This window comes from Carlito syrichta, unplaced genomic scaffold, assembly GCF_000164805.1.
Source record: "Carlito syrichta isolate Samal-C Ts95f unplaced genomic scaffold, Tarsius_syrichta-2.0.1 Scaffold109667, whole genome shotgun sequence".
NCBI classification, from domain to species: domain Eukaryota; kingdom Metazoa; phylum Chordata; class Mammalia; order Primates; family Tarsiidae; genus Carlito; species Carlito syrichta.
In genome coordinates, this window is record NW_007053763.1 from 161,163 (window position 1) to 181,310 (window position 20,148).

Sequence of the window (20,148 nt, forward strand, 5' to 3'; positions counted from 1 at the left end):
ACCTCAGCCTCCCAAAGGCGAGGGATTACAGGCTGAGCCACCAAGCCCGGCTTACATACACTTTTTAAATAGTAAAGCAGTTTAAATGCAGGCACAGTTTTTCACATAAAATGGTTTTTCATGATCTGGTTATAGCCGAACTTTATGTCGGCCTTTTAAATTTGGTGGTCAGCTGCTATAATTACTGGCTGTGTCTTTCAAAGGACAGTTTGTTTTTGTCTTTTGTTTTTTCTTGGAAGAAAGAAGATAAAGTAACTTTAAAATTGTAAACAAATAGTTATAAATCGGATTATGGGAGTAATATTAGTTTTCTGTGTTTCCCAAAGTTGCTAAAATTAGTAGATACTGCTTTTATAACCAGGAAAAAAATTGAAAAAATTACTAGAAATAAATTCTAGTAGGAGAACTAAAGAAAGTTTATATATTTTCCAAATTATTTATGATGGGGGTAGAGGAGGAGGAAAGAAGGGAAAAGAAGCAGCAAACAATAAAACAAAACAAATAGCAAGGAAACATTACAAAATGGAAATCAATTACATTATAAATTAAATCGAATTTGCTATAACAGTAAATATAAGTGGGATAAACTTACCTTTTACACGAGAAGGCTTACCACAAAGCTTTTTTTCCCCCTCAGAAAGCATAATGACATACTGCATATGAGATACACATAAAGCAAAATGACTTGGAAATGAAAGGATAGGCACACCAGGCAAACTATAACAGGAAGAGAGCAGAAGGGATTAGAGTGTTCGGTTAGACAGAATGGGACAGATTATGATTGTGTTGCATATAAGCCATAATGATGATGTCAAGATTCTATGTGTACTAAATTATATAGATCTAAAATATAAATGTCAAAAATTGCAAAAAAAAAGTTTTTTAGAACTTGACAGTAGGCTAGAGATTTTAGAGTACTTTTTAAAGTCTGTGACAGAACAAGCTGATAATTATTCTTTTATTCTATATTTTAATTGAATTCAGTTGATACACAAGACAAATAAAGGACCCATATATTCTGAAAACAAAATGTATCTTCTCCATGACTCATGAAATGTTTTAAAAGTTGACCATGTGTTTAGTCACAGAGAACATTCCAGATAATTCCAAAGAGTAAATACATAGGTCACATTAGATTCTCTGCCTTCAGTGGTATACCTTTTATTTAGATCTACAGCCCACATAGAAGTCTTTTTTTTTTTTTTTTTTTTTTTGAGTTGGAGTCTCACTCTGTCGCCCAGACTGGAGTGCAGTGGCCGCTCCCAGCTACCGCAACCTCGGCCTGCTGGGCTCCAGCGATCCTTCCGCCACCCTTTGCACTTGATGTCCCCTCTGAGGGAACGTTGTAAATCTAGCACCACTTGGATGTCCCCCCTCAGGGGACAGGAGGAGATTGCAGTGATTTATACAGGACAAATTTATGCCAGCACAAATTTTTCAAAAATGTATGTTTCCTTGAATTTTTCCATTCAAATTGCACAAAAAAGCAAATAAAAAGATGGAATATATACTGAGACATATATATTAAAAAATCAGCTGGCCTTATATAGAAAGAGACTGTGTTTCCACATCATCTTTGAAAAACAGACAATAAATTGCACATTATTATTGTAGGAGAAAGAAAACGAGACTGCATTGTCTGCTCAAACAGAAAAAAACCATGTGGAAGATGTCGAACAAATTACTATTGCGCGACGTATATCCATGAACCTGCAATGCATGTCAGTGACTGTTTCACATGTTACCAAACATAGAAAAATATATAAGATTTTGATTTTTTTGGTCATAAATAAGTTCCTCAGTGTCCAGAATTCCATTATCAGTCAAATATTATTACAATAAAATAATTGGTTCCAATGCTATACTATTTTATACGAAGTGATTCATTTTTCACCATTTTGTAAAAAAGTGTGGTCAGTTTGCTGGTAGGTGATCTGCGAGATGTCTCTGGGGTTAAGTATGATGTGAAGGTCATGATCCTTCTGTCCATGAGGATACACAATCGGTCCTGTACCACTTACTGAAAAGACCATGCTTGGCCCACTGGTCTGCAGCGTCACCTTTAACATAATGTACATTATGTGGTATGTGTTATATGTTAGTGCAGTACAATAAAATTAGAGCTCAGTAATAAAGGAAGGAATTTGGTAATTTTAAGATCTTCTCTAACAACTCTTAGGTCAAAGAAGAAACCAAAACTGCGTTGTAAGAGGTTATCTGGACAATATGATAACATCAGAGTATACTCTATTTTCATTTTTCTGGTAAACTCATTGTGGATTCTGGCTTTGGGAAAGTAGTTGAAGGGCAGCATTCAGTAGCAAGTGGTTTTGGCACTCTGTGATATGCAAGACGTTTTGTTTGAAGTGAATGATGCTGGAAAGACTCCACCTTAGGAACCTGCAATCCACTGGACTTTATTATAGAAAACACACTGGTAGTAAGTTGTTTTGGTTATATATGTGGAAAATCCTCTACAGTTTCTTTGTGTGTTCAGTGTTCAGTGTGACAATTTTAAACAGAAATGCTTGTGGTACTCATATGGGGAGGAGAAGCCGATTGTTACTGTAGATTGATTGACTATGTAGATGTCTGGAGATTTTGGTTCCTTTTTACCTCTTTCCACTGTTAGCATCTCTCTCTCTTTGGACAATATTCCTCTAGTTTTAAACGCTTCATTTATAACTGAGGAATTTGAATTAAAATATAAATTTCTTTAGAAACATTATTTTTGTGTAGCTGTGAATAAATGCATTAAGTGTAGAACATTGACTCCATAATTTCATTCTGTAGGGTCTCTGGTGAGGGAGACAAGTTTAGGGTACCAGGAAAGCAGAGAAGGGAAGGGTGTCTCTTATGGAGAAGGAAGGAGGGGAAGGGGTACCTGGGAAACTTTCACAGAGGCGGTGTGACATCTGAGCTGGGTTTGATGATAAGAGTTTGATGAGTGAACAAGGAAGGAGTGATCAGGAAGGAGAGTGTACAGAGGCAGCGAGGGCACATTTTACCTTCAGAAAAATACAGGTCATTCATATGACAGTTAGCATGGGCTCATGTGGGAGTAGCAGGACATTAAATGTTGAGGCATACAGAAGCCAAACTGTGAAAGCTTACTGTGTCATACTAAACAAATTGCATGGGTTTTAAGTTAGAGAGAAGTGACTGACCATGGAAAAGTGTTTTAGCAGGAGAGGGCCTGGCATCTGAATATTTAGTTGTGATCGATGCAGTTAGAAAACTAGCAGTTCAGGTGGGATGTGATGGAGGCTTAATTCAGTAATGGCCTGCATATAATACATCAATTTTATTACAGATCTCTAAAATGGATAGACTTCATAGGGTCTGTGAAAGCCCTGGAAATAGGTGTAAGAATTAGCATGTGAATGTATTTTCCTTGGAAGATGTTTTATAAGTTTCATAATATAACTGGGCTATTAGGATAAATACATATTGTAGGGAAAATTGACAGGATGACATTCTACAAACAATGGAATTTAAATAATTTTTAAATGGTATGTCATTTGTTAACGACTGATCTCCTTTTTTTTCACTCTTTATAGTGGATAGGCCAAAATCTCAGCAAGTTCGAACCTCCAGTACCATAAGGCGAACCTCCTCTTTGGATGCAATCACAGGACCTTACCTCACAGGACAGTGGCCACGGGATCCTCACGTTCACTACCCTTCATGCATGAAAGACAAAGCTACTCAGGTAAAGCCAGCAAATCAAAGGCAGCTCTCTGATGCTGCAGTTCTTCTGTTTTGATCACAGTGAAAAAAATGTACTGTAATCCGATATTCCCAAATTTGAAATACATCTAATCAAAGAAGAAATCTATGGTTTTAAGTAAACTCTACAATAATTGTTTTTTGGTGTCTGTGTTTTAGAAGTTTTAAAATTTCTTAATATTTAATAGATAGCACATCAGTCTATATTGCATAGTTTTAGAGACTTATGTTATAGTCTTCAGACTTGCTTTTCAGTAGAAATTAACCATTTTAGAAATTTTAAGTATTTTTTGAAGAAAAGTTTGCATAATCCTTGAAAATAATTTATAAAGTTTTTTACACATGACTGATAAAATTTATGTTGGGGAATTTTTTTTTTTTCTTTTTAAAGCCAAGACTAAATACCCTGAGAAAGAAATAGAAAATTTACTGTTTTCTTTTGATTTGAAAAGCTTTTTTCCTATGTCAGAAAAAAATCTGAAAACATTTTTGTTCATGATTATCTGAGTTCTTGACCATATCTTCATAACAGTAGTCAATCAGCATTTACTGGTATTATGAAGGATACTAAACTTATAAGAGATGGTTATTGGCCTGAAAGAACCTGCAGCATAGTTAGGAAGATAAGATGTAAGGTTATAAAACTCGGTAATAGAAGGTGGTGCATACTTAGATGTTAGATGAATGGAACATGTAAATGCGAGGGCATTCAAAGGATGGTGGACATTTTGGGCTTTGGAGGTTAGGAAAATAGAAGAATTCGAGTGTCACATCTGAAGAATTGAGGAAAAAGAAAAGGGGGAGAGAATTTTACATGCTCTATAAAAACCCTGCTTCTCAATTTTTGTAATTTCTTTAGACAAGCTAAAACTGAAAATAAACTTCTTTATCATTCATCCCATCAACTCTGCCTTTGTAATATTTTATGCTGCCCTAGTCTTTTGCTTCCCATTCTTCTTGTGAGAAAAAAGGTCAATTTGGCATGGCAGGCGCTGGAACTCTTAAGTAGAAATAACTAGCAAAACTTAGAAAAGGGCCTGACCAATTAGATGTCTAAACACAGATCATTCAGAACCATCTTTCTGGAGGAGTTGGATTCAATAGGTAAGAAGTATAAAGAAAGTCAGTCAAGTGACAAAGGACTTAGTCTTTGAAAGTGTGCCCAAGAGAGAGAACAAACGAATTTATTCATCTGGAAGCAACAGGAAGGTGAGGAGTTAACATTTATTAACTATATGCCATGTACTGTTTGTTTTATAACCTGTTTTATTCAGTCTTACAAGAACATTGCAACATTACACAGCTGGGGAAGCAGAAACTCAGAGAAATTAAATGACTTACTTAGAAACATAAAGCTAGAAAGTATTAGAGCCAGATGTCTAACACAGTTTAATTTGATAACCAATCTGAACTTCAGTTTTATTATTAAAATGGGGTTGTAATATTTTATTTATATATATGTATCTACCTATATCTCACCTAGTGCTGTAACCAGCACTGTACTAAAAAGTGGCAGCTGTACTTTTTAGATTCCAAAAACATCTAACTTCTATTAAATTTATGCTTTGGCTGACACTATCCAGAAACATTATCTTATTTATCCTTCATAAAAATTCTGAGAAAGAAGAGGAGCCAGAGAAAGAGCAAAAACCTAGGTGAAAAACGAGTAATGTAGCCTTAGAAGTCAGAGGAGAAAGCTAGTCTATGAAAGGAAAAATGCTTGACAGTATCAGATGCCGGAGAGAGGTCATGGCCAATAAGGGCTAGATTCAGGGACTGGGATACATTGTCTTGGAGTGTGCAGTACTGGTGATTATGGTATAGTAGGATTGGGAGTTAGAAGAGGTTGATGTGGAGGTAGAAAGAAAGAGCACTGGGTATAGGTTTTTTATGCATATCTGTTTCTTTATCTTTGCAGCAGGGCTAATGAAACCTAAACCATGATATTGTTGACGCTTAAGTGTGGTGATATTTGAAAGTGGATGCAACAAATGCCATATACACATGCTAGGCTACTAGTAATAGATGCAGACATGTCCAGTTGTAACATATGCAAAGTCTGTGGCAAAATTAAATCAAAACCCACACTCCGTATGTGTGTAAGTTAAATGAGCACATCTGTTTTGTTCTCACACTTTGACAAACAAATCTTCATGTAGACCTGGACGGTCAGGTTTAAATTAAGAATTTGGATTCTTCAGAGTTACATGCTGGAATGTGTCCATGGGCCAAGCTCACCACACCCTCTGAGCCCAAGTCCCTTTCTCTTCCTACCCCACATGCTGCTCTGTACTTTGAGTTGGCTTCACACATTTGCTTGGATCCCCTGGTCCTCACATTCACTTTCTATCCATGTCCCATCAGAAGCAAGAACCTGAGAACAGGTCTTTGCAGTTAGAAGCCAGGCTCACTGTTGTTTGGGCAGGGACTTCCTGGCTCTAGGTTACCCAGAGTAGCGTCTTAATAGCAGGCGTGGGCTCATGGTGTGCATGTCTGTTGGTCCCAAGATGCCTTCATCCCTTGAGGGGAGCATAACTGAAGAGGTTAAAGGAACCCCCCTTGCACCTTGAGGTCCAGAATAGGGGCCTGGGTTGCCTGGGTCTGCATATAGGTCATTTATCTGAGAAACTTGGCAATGAAAAGAAGGCAAAATATAGGCCTCATTTTAGAGATGAGGAAACTGAGGCTTAGAGAAGTTGAGTAGTTTGTATGTGGTTGTGCAACTAGGTAAGTATGGAGAGATTTTGACCCAGTCCTGGCTGGTTCTGAAGCTTTTGCTTTGTCTCCAGCTCCATGTGGCCTTTCAGGCAATTGCTTTGCCTGCTGTTAGCCTTGCAAGCTTAGATGTGGTCTTGTCCAAGCACCTATTTATTTAATTAAAGATACAAGAAGCGAACACAGGATATGGTTTTCATGGCTGCCACATTCATTCCTCCTTGATCAACTTGAGCTCTTGGAGAGGGAAGAAGTCATTTTTGTTTATTTAGTGGGCGGTGGTGGAGGCAAGGTGGTGTCTTCACGTCCTACAACATGAAGCACCTGGGCTATCTGGCCATGGTGGAGGGCACCTCCAGTGTGATATCATCCCCTTTTCATATTCCTGTTTCTACTTCCTAGTAGAAAGAAAAAAACTAAGATCATTGGTGGAATTTAATATTATTTTAGCCTTGCAGACATAATCTTTTTTTTAAAAAAAATGTATTACCACCTCTTAAACTTGGACTTGCTGTTAAAGTTACTGTAATAAGACATTAGGAGTTCCTCGGTCTTTACCCCATAGTCTGAAGTACAACTCCTGGGCAAATTTTAAATTCTGTGTTTGAGTGTGTTTTTAAATGTGAAAATAATACATATTCCTTGTGAAGTAGCCAAACAAGAAAAATAGTATATATGAGAGGGTATCGAAGAACCCAGAATTATTTTTTGGAGGGCAGGCCCCTTGTAGTACAGGCTTCTCCCACTAGATAAGTGTTCTAGGAATCTATCAGCATCATTGTACCAGCTAGCATTGGTGTGTGAGGTTTTGTTTAGCTTCAGTGAATATTTTTTGAGATTCTTTCAGTGCATTTGCCCATTTCATGATGGCTGATTTATGAGCATACCTGCCCACATCATACTGAGTGTTCAGCAGTTTTTGGCCAAAAACAGCATAACCCTGGTACCCCACCCTCCTTATTCACCTGATCTTTCCCCAGGCTACTTTTTTTTGTTTCCTCAGATGAAAAGTCCTCAAAGGGTAATGGCTTGCTAATGTGGAACAGGTGAAACAAAAAATGACAGATGCACTAAAAGGCATCAAAACTGATGAGTTCAAAAAACTGTTTTGAGCAGTGGAAAGAGCATCTCAATAGGTGTATTGCATCAAATGGAGAGTACTTTGAAGGTGACTGAAGTTTAAACATATAAGAATAAATACACAATTTTAAAAATACATCTGTTTTTATTTGGGTCCCCCCTCATACAGCAGTATTCAAGGGTGTTTCCTGCAGCTTCCCAGGCATAGTAGTGATTAAGTTCACAGATATCGACATTCTCTCTCCTTGGCACATGGTAGAATTATACTCTGCCCACTTAGCAGTTAAGTGTGACCATGAGACTTGCTTTGGGAAGAAGCTGTAAAGATCGGGTGCATTCTCTTTGACAAGGAGAAGTAACAGTGTTCACTCTCATTCTGGGTGACAGTGACAAGCATAACCTTCTTAATGACTTTTACATATAGTATGAAGGAATTAACTTTTGTGGCTTTCAGCCATTGGGATTTGTAGACTGAGTGGTTACCATCATATAATCTAATCTAGTCTCTACTGACTATGCAATATATAACCCCTTTTAACACATTTCTTGTAGGCCTTTTGGAGATAGGATGCTATATTTCTTAATTAAAAACTTTAGCCTTAACCGGGCGCAGTGGCTCAAGCCTGCAATACTAACACTTGGGAGGCCGAGATGAGAGGATTGCCTGAGCTCAGGGATTGGAGACCAGCCTGGGCAACTTGGTGAGACCTCGTCTCTACAATAAATAAAAAATAAGCTGGGTGTGGTAGTGCACCACTAGCCTGTAATTCCAGCTACTTGGAAGGCTGAGGAGGAAGGACTGCCTGAACCCAGCAGGATGAGGCTGCTGCGGCCATGAACGTTACCACCGCACTCCAGCCTGAGCAACAGAGTGGGACTCTGACTCAAAAAAAACCACCAAAAAACTTTAGGCTGGGTGCAGTGGCTCATGCCTATAATCCCAGCACTTTGGGAGACTGAGGCGAGAGGATTGCCTGAGCCAGGGGTTTGAGACCAGCCTGGGCAACTTGGTGAGACCTCATCTCTACAATAAATCAAAAAATTAGCTGGGCGTGGTGGCACATGCCTGTAGTTCCAGCTGCTTGGAAGGCTGAAGCAAAAGGATTGCCTGAGCCCAGCAGGTCGAGGCTGTGGTGGCTGTGAGCGTGCCACTGTACTCCAACTTGGGCGACAGAGTGAAGCTCCAATTAAAAAAAAAGATCAAAAAAAAAAAACCCAACAACTTTAAAAAGAATCAGTATGGACATAAAATTTGTATAAAAATAGAATGAAAGGGAAAACACTGAGTACTGGATGTCAGTTTTTTCCCCTCAGTTTTGTCATTTACTTCATTAACTTTTTCTTTTAATCGTATATAAACTTTTTTTAAAAAAAAATCCTTAATAGTCTATTGTCCTGTTACATCTTTCTCTTAGTTTTACTGCTCCTACTCTTTCTTCTAATAGTTTAGAAGCAGTTTTCTCTAGATGAGTAGTTTATCCTAAGCAGCCCCTGCAACAGGTTACCACTGCCTCAGCCCGGAAGTCCTCTCTTTCTAAATGTCCATTAAATGAGAAGGTGTGATGGTGTTAATCCACTGTAGCTGATATTGATTAACAGACTTTCTGCAAGGGAGTCTCTTCAGCCTCAGCAAGAGAAACCACTACCACCTTCTTACTTCTTTCTTCTTTTTAAGCAAGGGTCTAAAATGCTTTGGATTAGATTTATGGTCTAATAAAATGATGAATTTAATGCTTTTTATATGTAGCTTGGAAAAGAAAAAAGAATTTTCACTTCTAAATCCCACCCCAAGGTCAGTATTCTGTCATGGTATCTTATAAAGTCTCTGTGCTTTTCAGTTCTTGCAGGAATGCTTGGTGATACATTTGTAGACTTTCCATAATTATCTCAGGGTGTTTTTAGTTCCGCTAAATTAAAAGAAGTAAATATTTCAGGGTGTGTTCTTTTGGGTTGTATCTACTTTTGTTTTAAAAGTAACACTTGTAGATGATAAAATAATCTAACATAGAAGGATGTGAATAATAGCTAAGGGTTTTTGGGGGTGTTCATATTTTGAGAAATTTTCCATACTTGTAGAAATATGTTTTCTGAATATATATGTACAGAGATGGAATCATACTGTATTATCACTATTATATTATATCACTAACTTGCTTTTTTAATCTGATGCATCATAGGCATTCTTCCTTAATACATGTAAATTTCTACCTTTTTTATGTTATGGTGAAATATACATAACAAAATTCACCATTTTAACCAGTTTTCCACATATAGTACTATGGCACTAAGTACATTCACACTGTTGTATATCCATTACTACCATCCTTATGTAATATTTTATCATTTTCATTTCTCACCCCAGCCCCTGGTAATCACCATTTTACTTTCTGTCTCTAGGAATTTAACTACCCTAAGCTAGGGCCCTCATATAAGAAGAATCACATAATAACTATCCTTTTGTGTCTGGCTTATTTCACTAAGTATAATGATTTCAAGGTTCATCTGTGTTGTATGTAGCGTGTGTCAAAATTTCCTTCCTTTTTGAGACTGAATATCCCATTATATGTACATACCACATTTTCTTTATCCATTCATTTATGGATAGGCATTTGGGTTGGTTCCACCTTTTGGCAATTGTGAGCAATGCTGTTATCAACATTTGTGTACAAATACCTTTTTGAGTCTGTACTTTCAACTCTTTTGGGTATATACTTAGAAGTAGAATTGCTAGCTGGGCTCAGTGGCTCAGCCTGTAATCCCGCGCTTTGGGAGGTGAGTGGATTGCCTGAGCCCGCAGGTTCGAGACCCACCTGGGCAACTTGGCGAGACCTCATCTCTACAATAAATCAAAAATTAGCCGAGTGTGGTAGTACGTGCCTGTAGTTCCAGCTACTTGGAAGGTTGAGGCGGAAGGTTTGCCGGAGGCCAGCAGGTCGAGGCTGCAGTGGCCGGGAGAGGCCACTGCACTCCAGTCTGGGTGACAGAGTGAGACTCCAACTCAAAAAAAAAAGAAGGAAGTTGGATCCTTACCTTACGCTATATAAAAAAAAGAACTCAAATTAATCAAAAGAAAAGCTAAAATTATTAGACGAAAATAGGAAAAAAGCTTCATGACACTGGATTCAGCAATGACTTCTTAAATTGCTGCCAAAAGCACAGGCAACAAATAGAAAATAAACAGATTTCTTAATAAGATAAACTGGACCTAAGAAAATATTTGCAAATCATATATCTGATAAGAGATTAATATCCAGAATATATAAATAACTCCTAGAACTCAACAATAAGAGAACCTAATATAGAAACGAGCAAAGGACACTTCTCCAACAAAGATATACAGATGACCAAAAAGCGCATGAAGAGATGTTTAACATCACTAATCATTTAGGAAATGCAAATAAAAACCACAATAAGATACTACTTCACACTCACTATTTTAAAAATACACACACTATTATTTTTTTTTAAAACACACACAGAAAATAACCAACTGTTAGCAAACATGTAGAAAAACTGAAATCCTTAGGCACTACTGATGGAAATGTGAAATGGTACAGCTCCCGGCCACTGCAGCCTCGACCTGCTGGGCTCCAGCGATCCTTCTGCCTCAGCATTCCAAGTAGCCGGAATTACAGGCATGCGCTACCACACCCGGCTAATTTTTTGATTTATTGTAGAGATGAGGTCTCGCTGCCCAGGCGGGTCTCGAACCCGCGGGCTCAGGCAATCCACTCACCTCAGCCTCCCAAGGGCATAGGATTACAGGCTGAGCCACCAAGCCCGGCTCAACTTCCTTCTTTTGGATTTAAATATCCAGTTCCCTTAGCAACGTTTGCTGAAAAGGCTATCTTTTCCAGATTGAATGACCTTTACACTCTTGTCAAAAATCAATTGACCATTTATATGAGGACTTATTTTTGGACTCTTTTATTCCATTGGTCTGTACTTTGTGACTTTTTTGTATTGTGCTCTGAGAAGGGTTTTCCCATTCAAAATTTTAAAAACTATTTTAAACCATGTTTCCTTCTAGCACTTCAGTGTTTCATTTTTTATATTTATATCTTTGATATGTCTGGAGTTTATTTTGATGGAAGGACAGAGGTGAGACCCAGCTTTATTTGTTTATGTTTCCAAGTGACTAATCAGTTGATGAACAGATTATTTTCCCTACTGATATGAGATGCCATCCTTGTCATATAATAAATCCCCTTTCTCATTTGGGTCTTTTTCTGGATTCTCTTTGCTATGTACCATTAGTGTCTTTTGGTGCCTAATACCAAATGATTTTAACTTGTATTGCTTGATAGTTCATTTGACTAGTCTGTTTATTTTTCTTGGCTAATGTTAGAATCATTTTGTCAGATTCCTTTTAGGCTGTTTTTTATTGCAATTAAATATTCATGTGGAATTGTCAGCTTTGCTATATTGAATCTTATCCCTGAAAGAGGTATGTCTTTATTTATTCAATTGTTATTTTTGTCCTTCAGAACATTTAAAAACTTTCTTCTTAATGGGATTAAGACTTTTTTTTTTTGTTAAACTTACATCTAAGTATTGTCTTTTTGGTTGCTATTGTTATTAAGATATTTAATCACTTTTTAATTTGTTTCCACAACATTTTCATTTTGAATTTTCTTGTTTCTAGTAAGTTTTAAAGTAATTATCTTTGTTTTTTTAGGTATATGATCATGCAGATAGTAATTCTATGTCCTTTCTGTTATTTATCTTTTGTTGTGTGTCCTTTCTAGGAATTGAATTTGTCAGTACTCCTAAAACCATGTGAACTAATTATGGTGGCTATTGCCTTGGCCTTGTTGATTCTATAATGGTAATGTGTCTAGTTGGCTCACTGGATGTAGTATACTGACTTTTGCTTTGAGCCATATGTGCTTTTTATACATCAAGCACACATGCTTACTTTACTAATGGTTTTTCTTGTTTTAATCAGGGATTATTATTTTTTTTTTAATGTGGGAAGTGCCATTTCATCATTGAATATGTTATTTTGATTCAACCTGTGATATGGTAAATTTCTCCAATAAATTATCTTAAATTATCTAATGTTTGGTTCATGATTACATTTCTGGAATAAATGCTATTAGTTTATGGAGGTTTTTTTTTTTTTTTAAATACAGTGACAAATGAAGTGTTTGTTAATATTTGTGATATTTGCTTAATATTTATAAGTGAAATCTGAAATTTTCTTTTTCATGATGTAATCCCTAGGTTAGTGTTATACTTGCTTCATAAAAAAGGTTTTGTAATATTTCCTTCCTCTTTGCTGTAGCATAGCATGGTGTAAGTATGATCTAAATTATCTGTCAATTGGGTCTAAAGGAATTTTACCTATGAATGTTATTATTGTATTTTGGATTATAGAGCTCTAGAAAATCTCCTCAGTTTCTTCATAACTCTTGGTGTCTTGATTGGTATGAGAGAGAGATTCCAAAATTTATATTCTTTCAAGGGTTGAGAAACAGAGTGGCTAGATCTTAAGTGAAATTCTGCATACTTATGCTTCCCTTTCCAGGTGATGTTTTTCTTTGGTATCTTAATTGTTTTAAATTAATTTTTAAAATAAAACCATGGAATATTAGACATGCCAAAAAGTAGCATTTTAATGTATTTTTCTTAATCTCATTAGGCTTCAGTGTTGGAAGTTTCATGATCCTGCCTGAATGCCAGCATCTTTCCCTAGAAACCTATTTATTTTAAAGAAACAGACCTGGAGTAAATACTTAGCATTTGGCTTTAGTACATTTGATAAAATCAATTGACTCTGAACTTTGTAAAATATATGTATTATTTACTATTGATATTATGTTTAAAATACCTTTTCCTGTGTTTCTGAAAGGAGCTTGGTGGGGAGGACTTTGATCAAAGGAATAGATGATGTGTCTCAAATACTAAGAAATGTAAAATAGAACTTTCAATTTTGCCACTCTGATCAAAAACTTATTTCCTGACCAAAAGTCTTACTTGATACAGCTGTTTGGGTTTCCTGTGCCCTTTTGAAGAATTTGCTGTTGAAATTTGTTTAAGAAATAGCAGTTGCTGAAACATTTTGGAGAGTGGGGGACTTCTTCAGGAAATGGAAGCAGATCTGAAGATGCACTGTTTTGGCCTCTGAGATTTCATTTCCAGGGACCTAAGTTGTTGTTTTATGGAACTGGTCCCTAACTGGCTGTTGAGTAAATGCATAAAGATGATTTCCTGTACAATATCATCTTTATTTATTCTTTTAGCCATCATCTGGTTATGAGACAGAGGATTTGTGGAATCTTAGAGTTGAGTAGTTCACACCAACATAGTCAGTCATGTTCCTGTTTTTGGCTGCTAAAGATAATACTCAGCTGCATTGATGAAAAATTTTCATCCGTGACTACAGTACTTAATATTTTATTAATCAGTTTCAAATACTATCTCTAAAATTGCCAGAAAGTCAAAATTCTGTATATTAATTTTTAATAGGTGATGTGTTCATTTGGTTGAAAAGTAAAAGGTATATATAGCAAAAGGTCTTCCCTGTCCTCCTGTTTACCAAGATACTCAGTTTTCTTTCCTTTATCAGAAACATTTAACTGGTAACAAAATTAACCTGTTTTCTTTCATTGCTTCCTTCTGCCTTTGCCCCTCAGCTAACTCAAGGTAAAATTGTGAAATAGGTTGCATTTATTTGGAATAACCCTCTTACTCTGGTTCCTTGACCTTCGTTGTCTGGTACGTTGACTCTCAACCTGTATATTTTGTAACCTATCAATTTTCTATCAAAAATCCTGTAATAATATTCAACAGTGAGCATTTATTGAGAAAAGCATGTATATGTTAGAGACATTATGGCCTTAAGAATTAAGATCATTGTTTAGAATTAGGTCATAGTTTAGGATGTAGTATGAGGAAGCAACATGCCTCTCAAGGTATTAGTAACTATTTTGTATAAATGGGTGAGAAAATGAATAATTGATGGAGGAGATACATTGTTAGGAAACAGATTAAACCAAATGTGTTTTCTGTGCTGGTGGAATAACTCCTATAGTTATTAATACTGCCTGCTGTAGTGAGGGTCACATAATATAATCCACGTTCAGCTTCTAGCACCATATTGAAGACATGATAGGCACTGATAAATGTAGCTGCCTTTGTATAGAGTCTATAATATCTTATCGTCAACAGGTTTAAATATAATAATAATGAGTTGAGTGGACAGAAAAAGTTATAATTACCAGTTTGAACAATTGATTGTGCAATTAGGAACATTGGGTCTGGACTGGTAGGAAATGGCATAGAACAAATATAGATAACCCCACAACACGTGAGGGCTCTGGCATTCAATAGGCAGCACCTGCCAGGGCAGGGTTCATTCAGTCAGAATAGATAGCTATTGTGTGTTTACTGTGACTCTTACAAATAAGAAGTGGGACTTAAACTTTATAGGTTCACGTGCAGAAGAGTGTATTTGTATGTTTATGAAGACTACTTTCTCCCTCATTACTTAGATATCCCATTGGGGATGTTCATGCCATCATCTGAACACTGTTAGTTTTTATAACTTTAGTGGGTATTTTTTTTTTTTTTAGAATGGTATGAAAAATATTTTTGGTGGGATCTAGTAGTCACCTATGTTGATGATTTTCTGTCAATTGAAAGAGATTTTAAAACAACATGTTAGCAGCTAGCAAGAAAAATGAGTGGACATATGACCATCATGGCATCTTGAGTGCAGAATCTATGTCTTATTTATTTTAACTTTTTAGTCTAGTACTGGCTTTCAAACTTTAGTTTCCATCAGAATCATCTGGAGATCTTGTTTAAGAAATAACAGAATATATTGCTGGGCCTCATCTGAAAGTTCCAGCTCTAGGAGTCTGGGTTGAGCACAAGCACTCACAGTTCTAACGTGTTTCCAGGTGAGGATAATGCAGTTTCTCTGGAGGCTACACTCTGAAGCTGGTTGATCATGATGAGCACATGACTTGTGCCGCTGGAGCTTGGTAGGGCATGAGCATATTACTGTAACTGAAACTGAATTTCTAAAGCTTTTCTTAAAAAAAAACCAAAAAAACCCTCTAGCTTTGCAGAGATTTTTTGTTTTTCCTTTTCCTAGCTGAACACTGCCTTTTCCCCCCGTTTTTATTTTAGATTTGGGGGCTGCACGTGCATGTTTGTTCCATGGATGTATTGTGTAGTGATGGGGATTGGGTCTCAAGTGGCCCATTCCTCAGATAGTGAGCATTACCCAAGAGATAATTTCCGAACCTTAATTCCCCTTCCCTGCTTACTGGTGCCTCGGTGTCTATTATTTCCATTTTTGTGGTCATTTGGCTCCTCCATTTAAGGGGGAATATGCAGTGTCTGATTTTCTGTTTGAGTCAGTGCACTTAGGATGATGATCTCCAACTCCATCCATGTTACTGCAAAGGACGTGATTTCATTCTTTTTTATGGCAGTGTAGTAATCCGTGGTGTATGTGTACACACACACACACACACACACACACACACACACACACACACACACACACTGCATTTTCTTTATCCAGTCAATTGTTGGTGGGCACTTAGGTTGGCTTCATGATTTTGCTGCTGCCAGTAGTGCTGCAGTGAACATGCGAGTACAGGTGTCTGTTTTATGTAACGATTTCTTCTGCTTTGGGTAGATCCCTAGTAGTGGGGTTGCAGGGTCAAGTGGTGATTCAGTTTTTGTGAATTCTGCCTCTTCTACACTCTTCATTAGCTGAAGCAGTTATAATATTCGCATCTGGTCACGGCTGTTACCAGAAACACAAAAGATATTTTAGAGTCATAGTATTTTATGCTCCTTTGTAATGCTCCATCAGGATAGACTTTTTAGAATAATCTTTTATATTTTTTTAAAAGCTAAAAAATTTCTGTTAGTCAAAAGAAAACTAAATCTCTAAAGGACATATTTGTAAATAATGAAGGTTGCCTGTTTTAAGCTTTTTAATAATTTAAGATCAGTCTTTTAATTCTTAATATGTCGTATTGATTTTTAGCAAATTCCATCTCATTTCTTGCTAGATTTATCATTGCTACACGTTCTATAAAATAGTCTATACTCATATTTCCATAATAGGTTATAAACTATAGTAAATATCAACAACAAGGATGAAACATGTAAGAATAGATTTTTAAAGTTTTAAGTAAGATTTCAGTAAGTTTTCAATAAGATTAAATAATTTTGATTAATTTTTTGTTTTAAGTTTTTTTGGGAAACAGCTTTAGACTTTTATGTATTGAAAAGATTTCTTTTTGCTAGGAGTTAGTTTGAACTGTTTTGAAATTGATAAAGCTGAAAAGCATATTTACTCTTGCTGTTTGTGAGTGAAGATAAAGGAATAACAAAAGTTCTCAGTATTTTAAGTTTTTTAGTTGACTTAGCTGAAAATCATTTTTCTAATGTGCATTCATTTTGAAGCCTGTGTGGTCCTGTTCAGTGGGATTGTTCTTCCTGTATTTTACTCTGAGAAGTGGTCGTTGCATGGATCAGACCGGGGGGAGGGTGGCCCTAGAAGTTGGAGATGAAGCCTCGTGGTCTGGACGTTGGGGAATTCTGGGAGTGAGAATAAAAATGGACCCCTTTACCTTAGTTATCCTTTTTACCCAGAGGCGATTTTTTTTTTTTTTAAGCCAGCTACCTGTTTTGTCAGTAGTTTGTAGGCTTTAGCTCTGCATTGCTTGAGTGTGCAGAAGGTTCGTTTTTATTCCCCTGGTAGTATTAGGAGGAGGCAGCTAGAAGGGAAAATCCCCTCAAGTGTGCTGGCTGAGGAGCAGGCTTTTCTATTCAGCACGGTTTGTGGTGGTCTGTATTGCTTCCCAGCTGTCCCTGGAATGGTGTTTTGTAGGATGTTGGTGAGCATACTTGTAAAATAAGTGTTTTGTGATCGCAAATAAGAGAAAGTTAAGTAGTTTCCAAAACATACACGTGTTTAAGTTTTTGAAATGCTAATTGCTTTGTACATTGGTAGAGGAGGTATAATACACAATTTTGCCCAAATCTATTTGACCATGGAACCCTTTTCTCATCCATTCTTACTAATATCCAGGGGTGATGTTATGAGTAGCACCATTTTTAAAATTCTAGTGTAGATTAGTGAATAGAATAACAGCCCAGGTGAAAGGAGCTGCTTGTTGATATGAAAGGAAGAACTTTTGCGACTTTGTGTTATTTTCTTAATTCAGTGGGTAAAACATTGCTCAGATATGCAGGTTTAGTAAATTAGGTTCAAATTAGTTTACCTTCTGTGACTTCTCAAGTGTCAACTTTGAATAGACTTGATAAAGAGCCATCTTTTGGTTTTGGTTTTTTCTTTGACTAAAATAACCTGTTTAAAAATCAGGGATAAGGCTGGGCACAGTGGCTCATGCCTGTATTCCCAGCACATCGGGAGGCCGACTTCGGAAGGCCGAGGCGAGAGGATTCCATGAGCCCAACCTGGGCAACACATCAAGATCTCTTCACTACAATAAGTAAAAAAATTAGCCAGGCATGGTGGCGTGTACTTATAGTCTTAGCAACCCGGAAGGATCGCCAGAGCCCAGCAGGTTGAGGCTGTAGCAGCCGTGATTGTGCCACTGCACTGCAACCTTGGTGACATAGTGAGACTCAGACTCAAAAAAAAAATAAAAAGGGTCAAATAGAACATTGCTCTCCAATTGAACTATCTGCAGTGATGGAAGTGGTCCATATCTGTGTTGTCCTATATGGCAGCCAGTAGCCAATGGCCACATGTCACTGAACATTTAAACTGTGCTAGTGTGACTAAGGAACTGCATTTTTAGTTTTTCCAAATTTTCATTAATTTAAATCTAGTCACATATACCTAGTAGCCATTGTATTGGACAATGCAGTCTGTAGAATGTATTGTAAACCAAAACTTTTATTTCCTTATTTTTATTTTATTTTATTTTTTTAATTTTAAAGATGTGGGTTACAATTCAGGGTTAGGTATACAAATGTTCATTGTGCAGGTGCCCTTGTTGATGAGGCGTGGGCCTCCCTACTCTGGCAGTTTCCCTCAACTGCCAATCCCACCCCTCCTAACCTTGCAGTTTCCCACTACTTCCTATCCCTTTCTTATAGTATTATGATGATTGTTCAAGGTCCGCTTATGAGTGAGAACACATGGTACTCTGTTCTTTGTTTCTGTGATAGATCACTGAGTATTATAGACTCTAAATCCATCCAAGTTGCTGTGAAGTCCGTTTGTCTGTCCTTTATGTCTGCATAATAGTCCATTGTCTATATGTACTACATTTTTTTGTCCAGTGCAGCTTCTTTGGGTAGCATGGTTGGTTAGACCAGAACATTTTTCAAAATTAAATTTTATCTTATTATAGAGATATGGGACTCAAGTAAGGATTAACTACACAATTAGGCTGCATGCAGGTGAAGTCTGGGCCTCCAACTGACCCTCGCTTCCCCTGGTTTGGAACCAGGTACCCCTCCCTCTCCTAGCAGGGCCCAGTGACTGCCAATCCCTCCCTTGTGCTAATGTGACTAGTGTTCAGGGCCCACTTATGAGTAAGAACATGCGGTATTCTGTTCTTTGTTTCTGTGATAGATCACTAAGTATAATGGTCTCCGACTCCATCCAATTTGCTGTGAAGTCTATGACTTTGTTCTTTATGGCTGTGTAATACTTTGTTGTGTGTATGTACCACATTTTCTTGATTCAGTCTACCCAGGATGGGCAGTAGGATTGGTTCCATGTTTTTGCTATTGTGAATAGTGCTGCAGTAAACATGCATGTGCACGGGTCTTTTTTGAAGAATGATTTATGTTCCTCCAGGTATGTTCCCAGGAAAGGGATTGCTGGATTGTATGGAAGGTCAATTTTTAGTTCTTTTAGGAATCACCACACTGCTTTCCATAGAGGTTGTAGACCAGAACATTTTTCATCCTATTTATTATAAATTGATGTGATTAAAATTAAATTACTCTTTGGGTAGTATTTTTGGAAAGTTGAGACTATGATGGATATACTTAGTTTATATGCATGTAATGCTGTAGCCACATGATTGACAGTACTCTTCCAGTGGTTGTTCACTTTTACAAATACAGTCATGCATTGCTTAACATTGGGGATGAGAAATGTATCGCTAGGTGATTTTGTAGTTATGTGAGCATCATAGCGTGTACTTATATACACCTGGTTAGTATAACCTACCACACATCTAGACTAACCTATTGCTCCTAGGTTACAGCATGTTAACATATTGAATGGTATTTGTTATCTAAATAAAATATGTCTAAATGTAGAAAAAGTATAGTAAAAATGCAGTATAAAGATTAACAATAGTCTGCCTATCTAGGATACTTACAATGAATGGAGCCTGCAGGCCTGCAGGGTACTCTCTCTGGGTGAGGTAGTGAGTGATGGCAAGGGAACTGAAGGCCCAGGACATCCTCTTCATGACTGTAGACTTCGTGTGCCCTGTACATTTAGGCTACACTGCAGTTATGTAAATTTTTTTCTTCAATAATAGCCTTAGCTTACTGTAGCTTTTTCACTTTCTATACTTATAATTTTCCTTTTTTTCCCAATTTATTTTATTTATTACATATACTTTATTTTAAAGATTTGGGAGTACATTTCAGGATTAG

General features: G+C 37.0%; 1 protein-coding gene across 1 annotated transcript in view; it reads left to right on the forward strand.

Annotated features, from left to right (window-relative positions):
* Positions 1 to 3,556: 3,556 nt before the first annotated feature.
* GLCCI1 (glucocorticoid induced 1) overlaps positions 3,557 to 20,148 on the forward strand; it is a gene marked incomplete at its 5' end in the record, with an annotated part of 67,631 nt that continues 51,039 nt past the window's right edge. The window contains one exon of the mRNA XM_008068749.2: positions 3,557 to 3,712. Within this exon, the coding sequence (XP_008066940.1) occupies positions 3,557 to 3,712 (156 nt within the window). The remainder of the gene's footprint in view (positions 3,713 to 20,148) is intronic.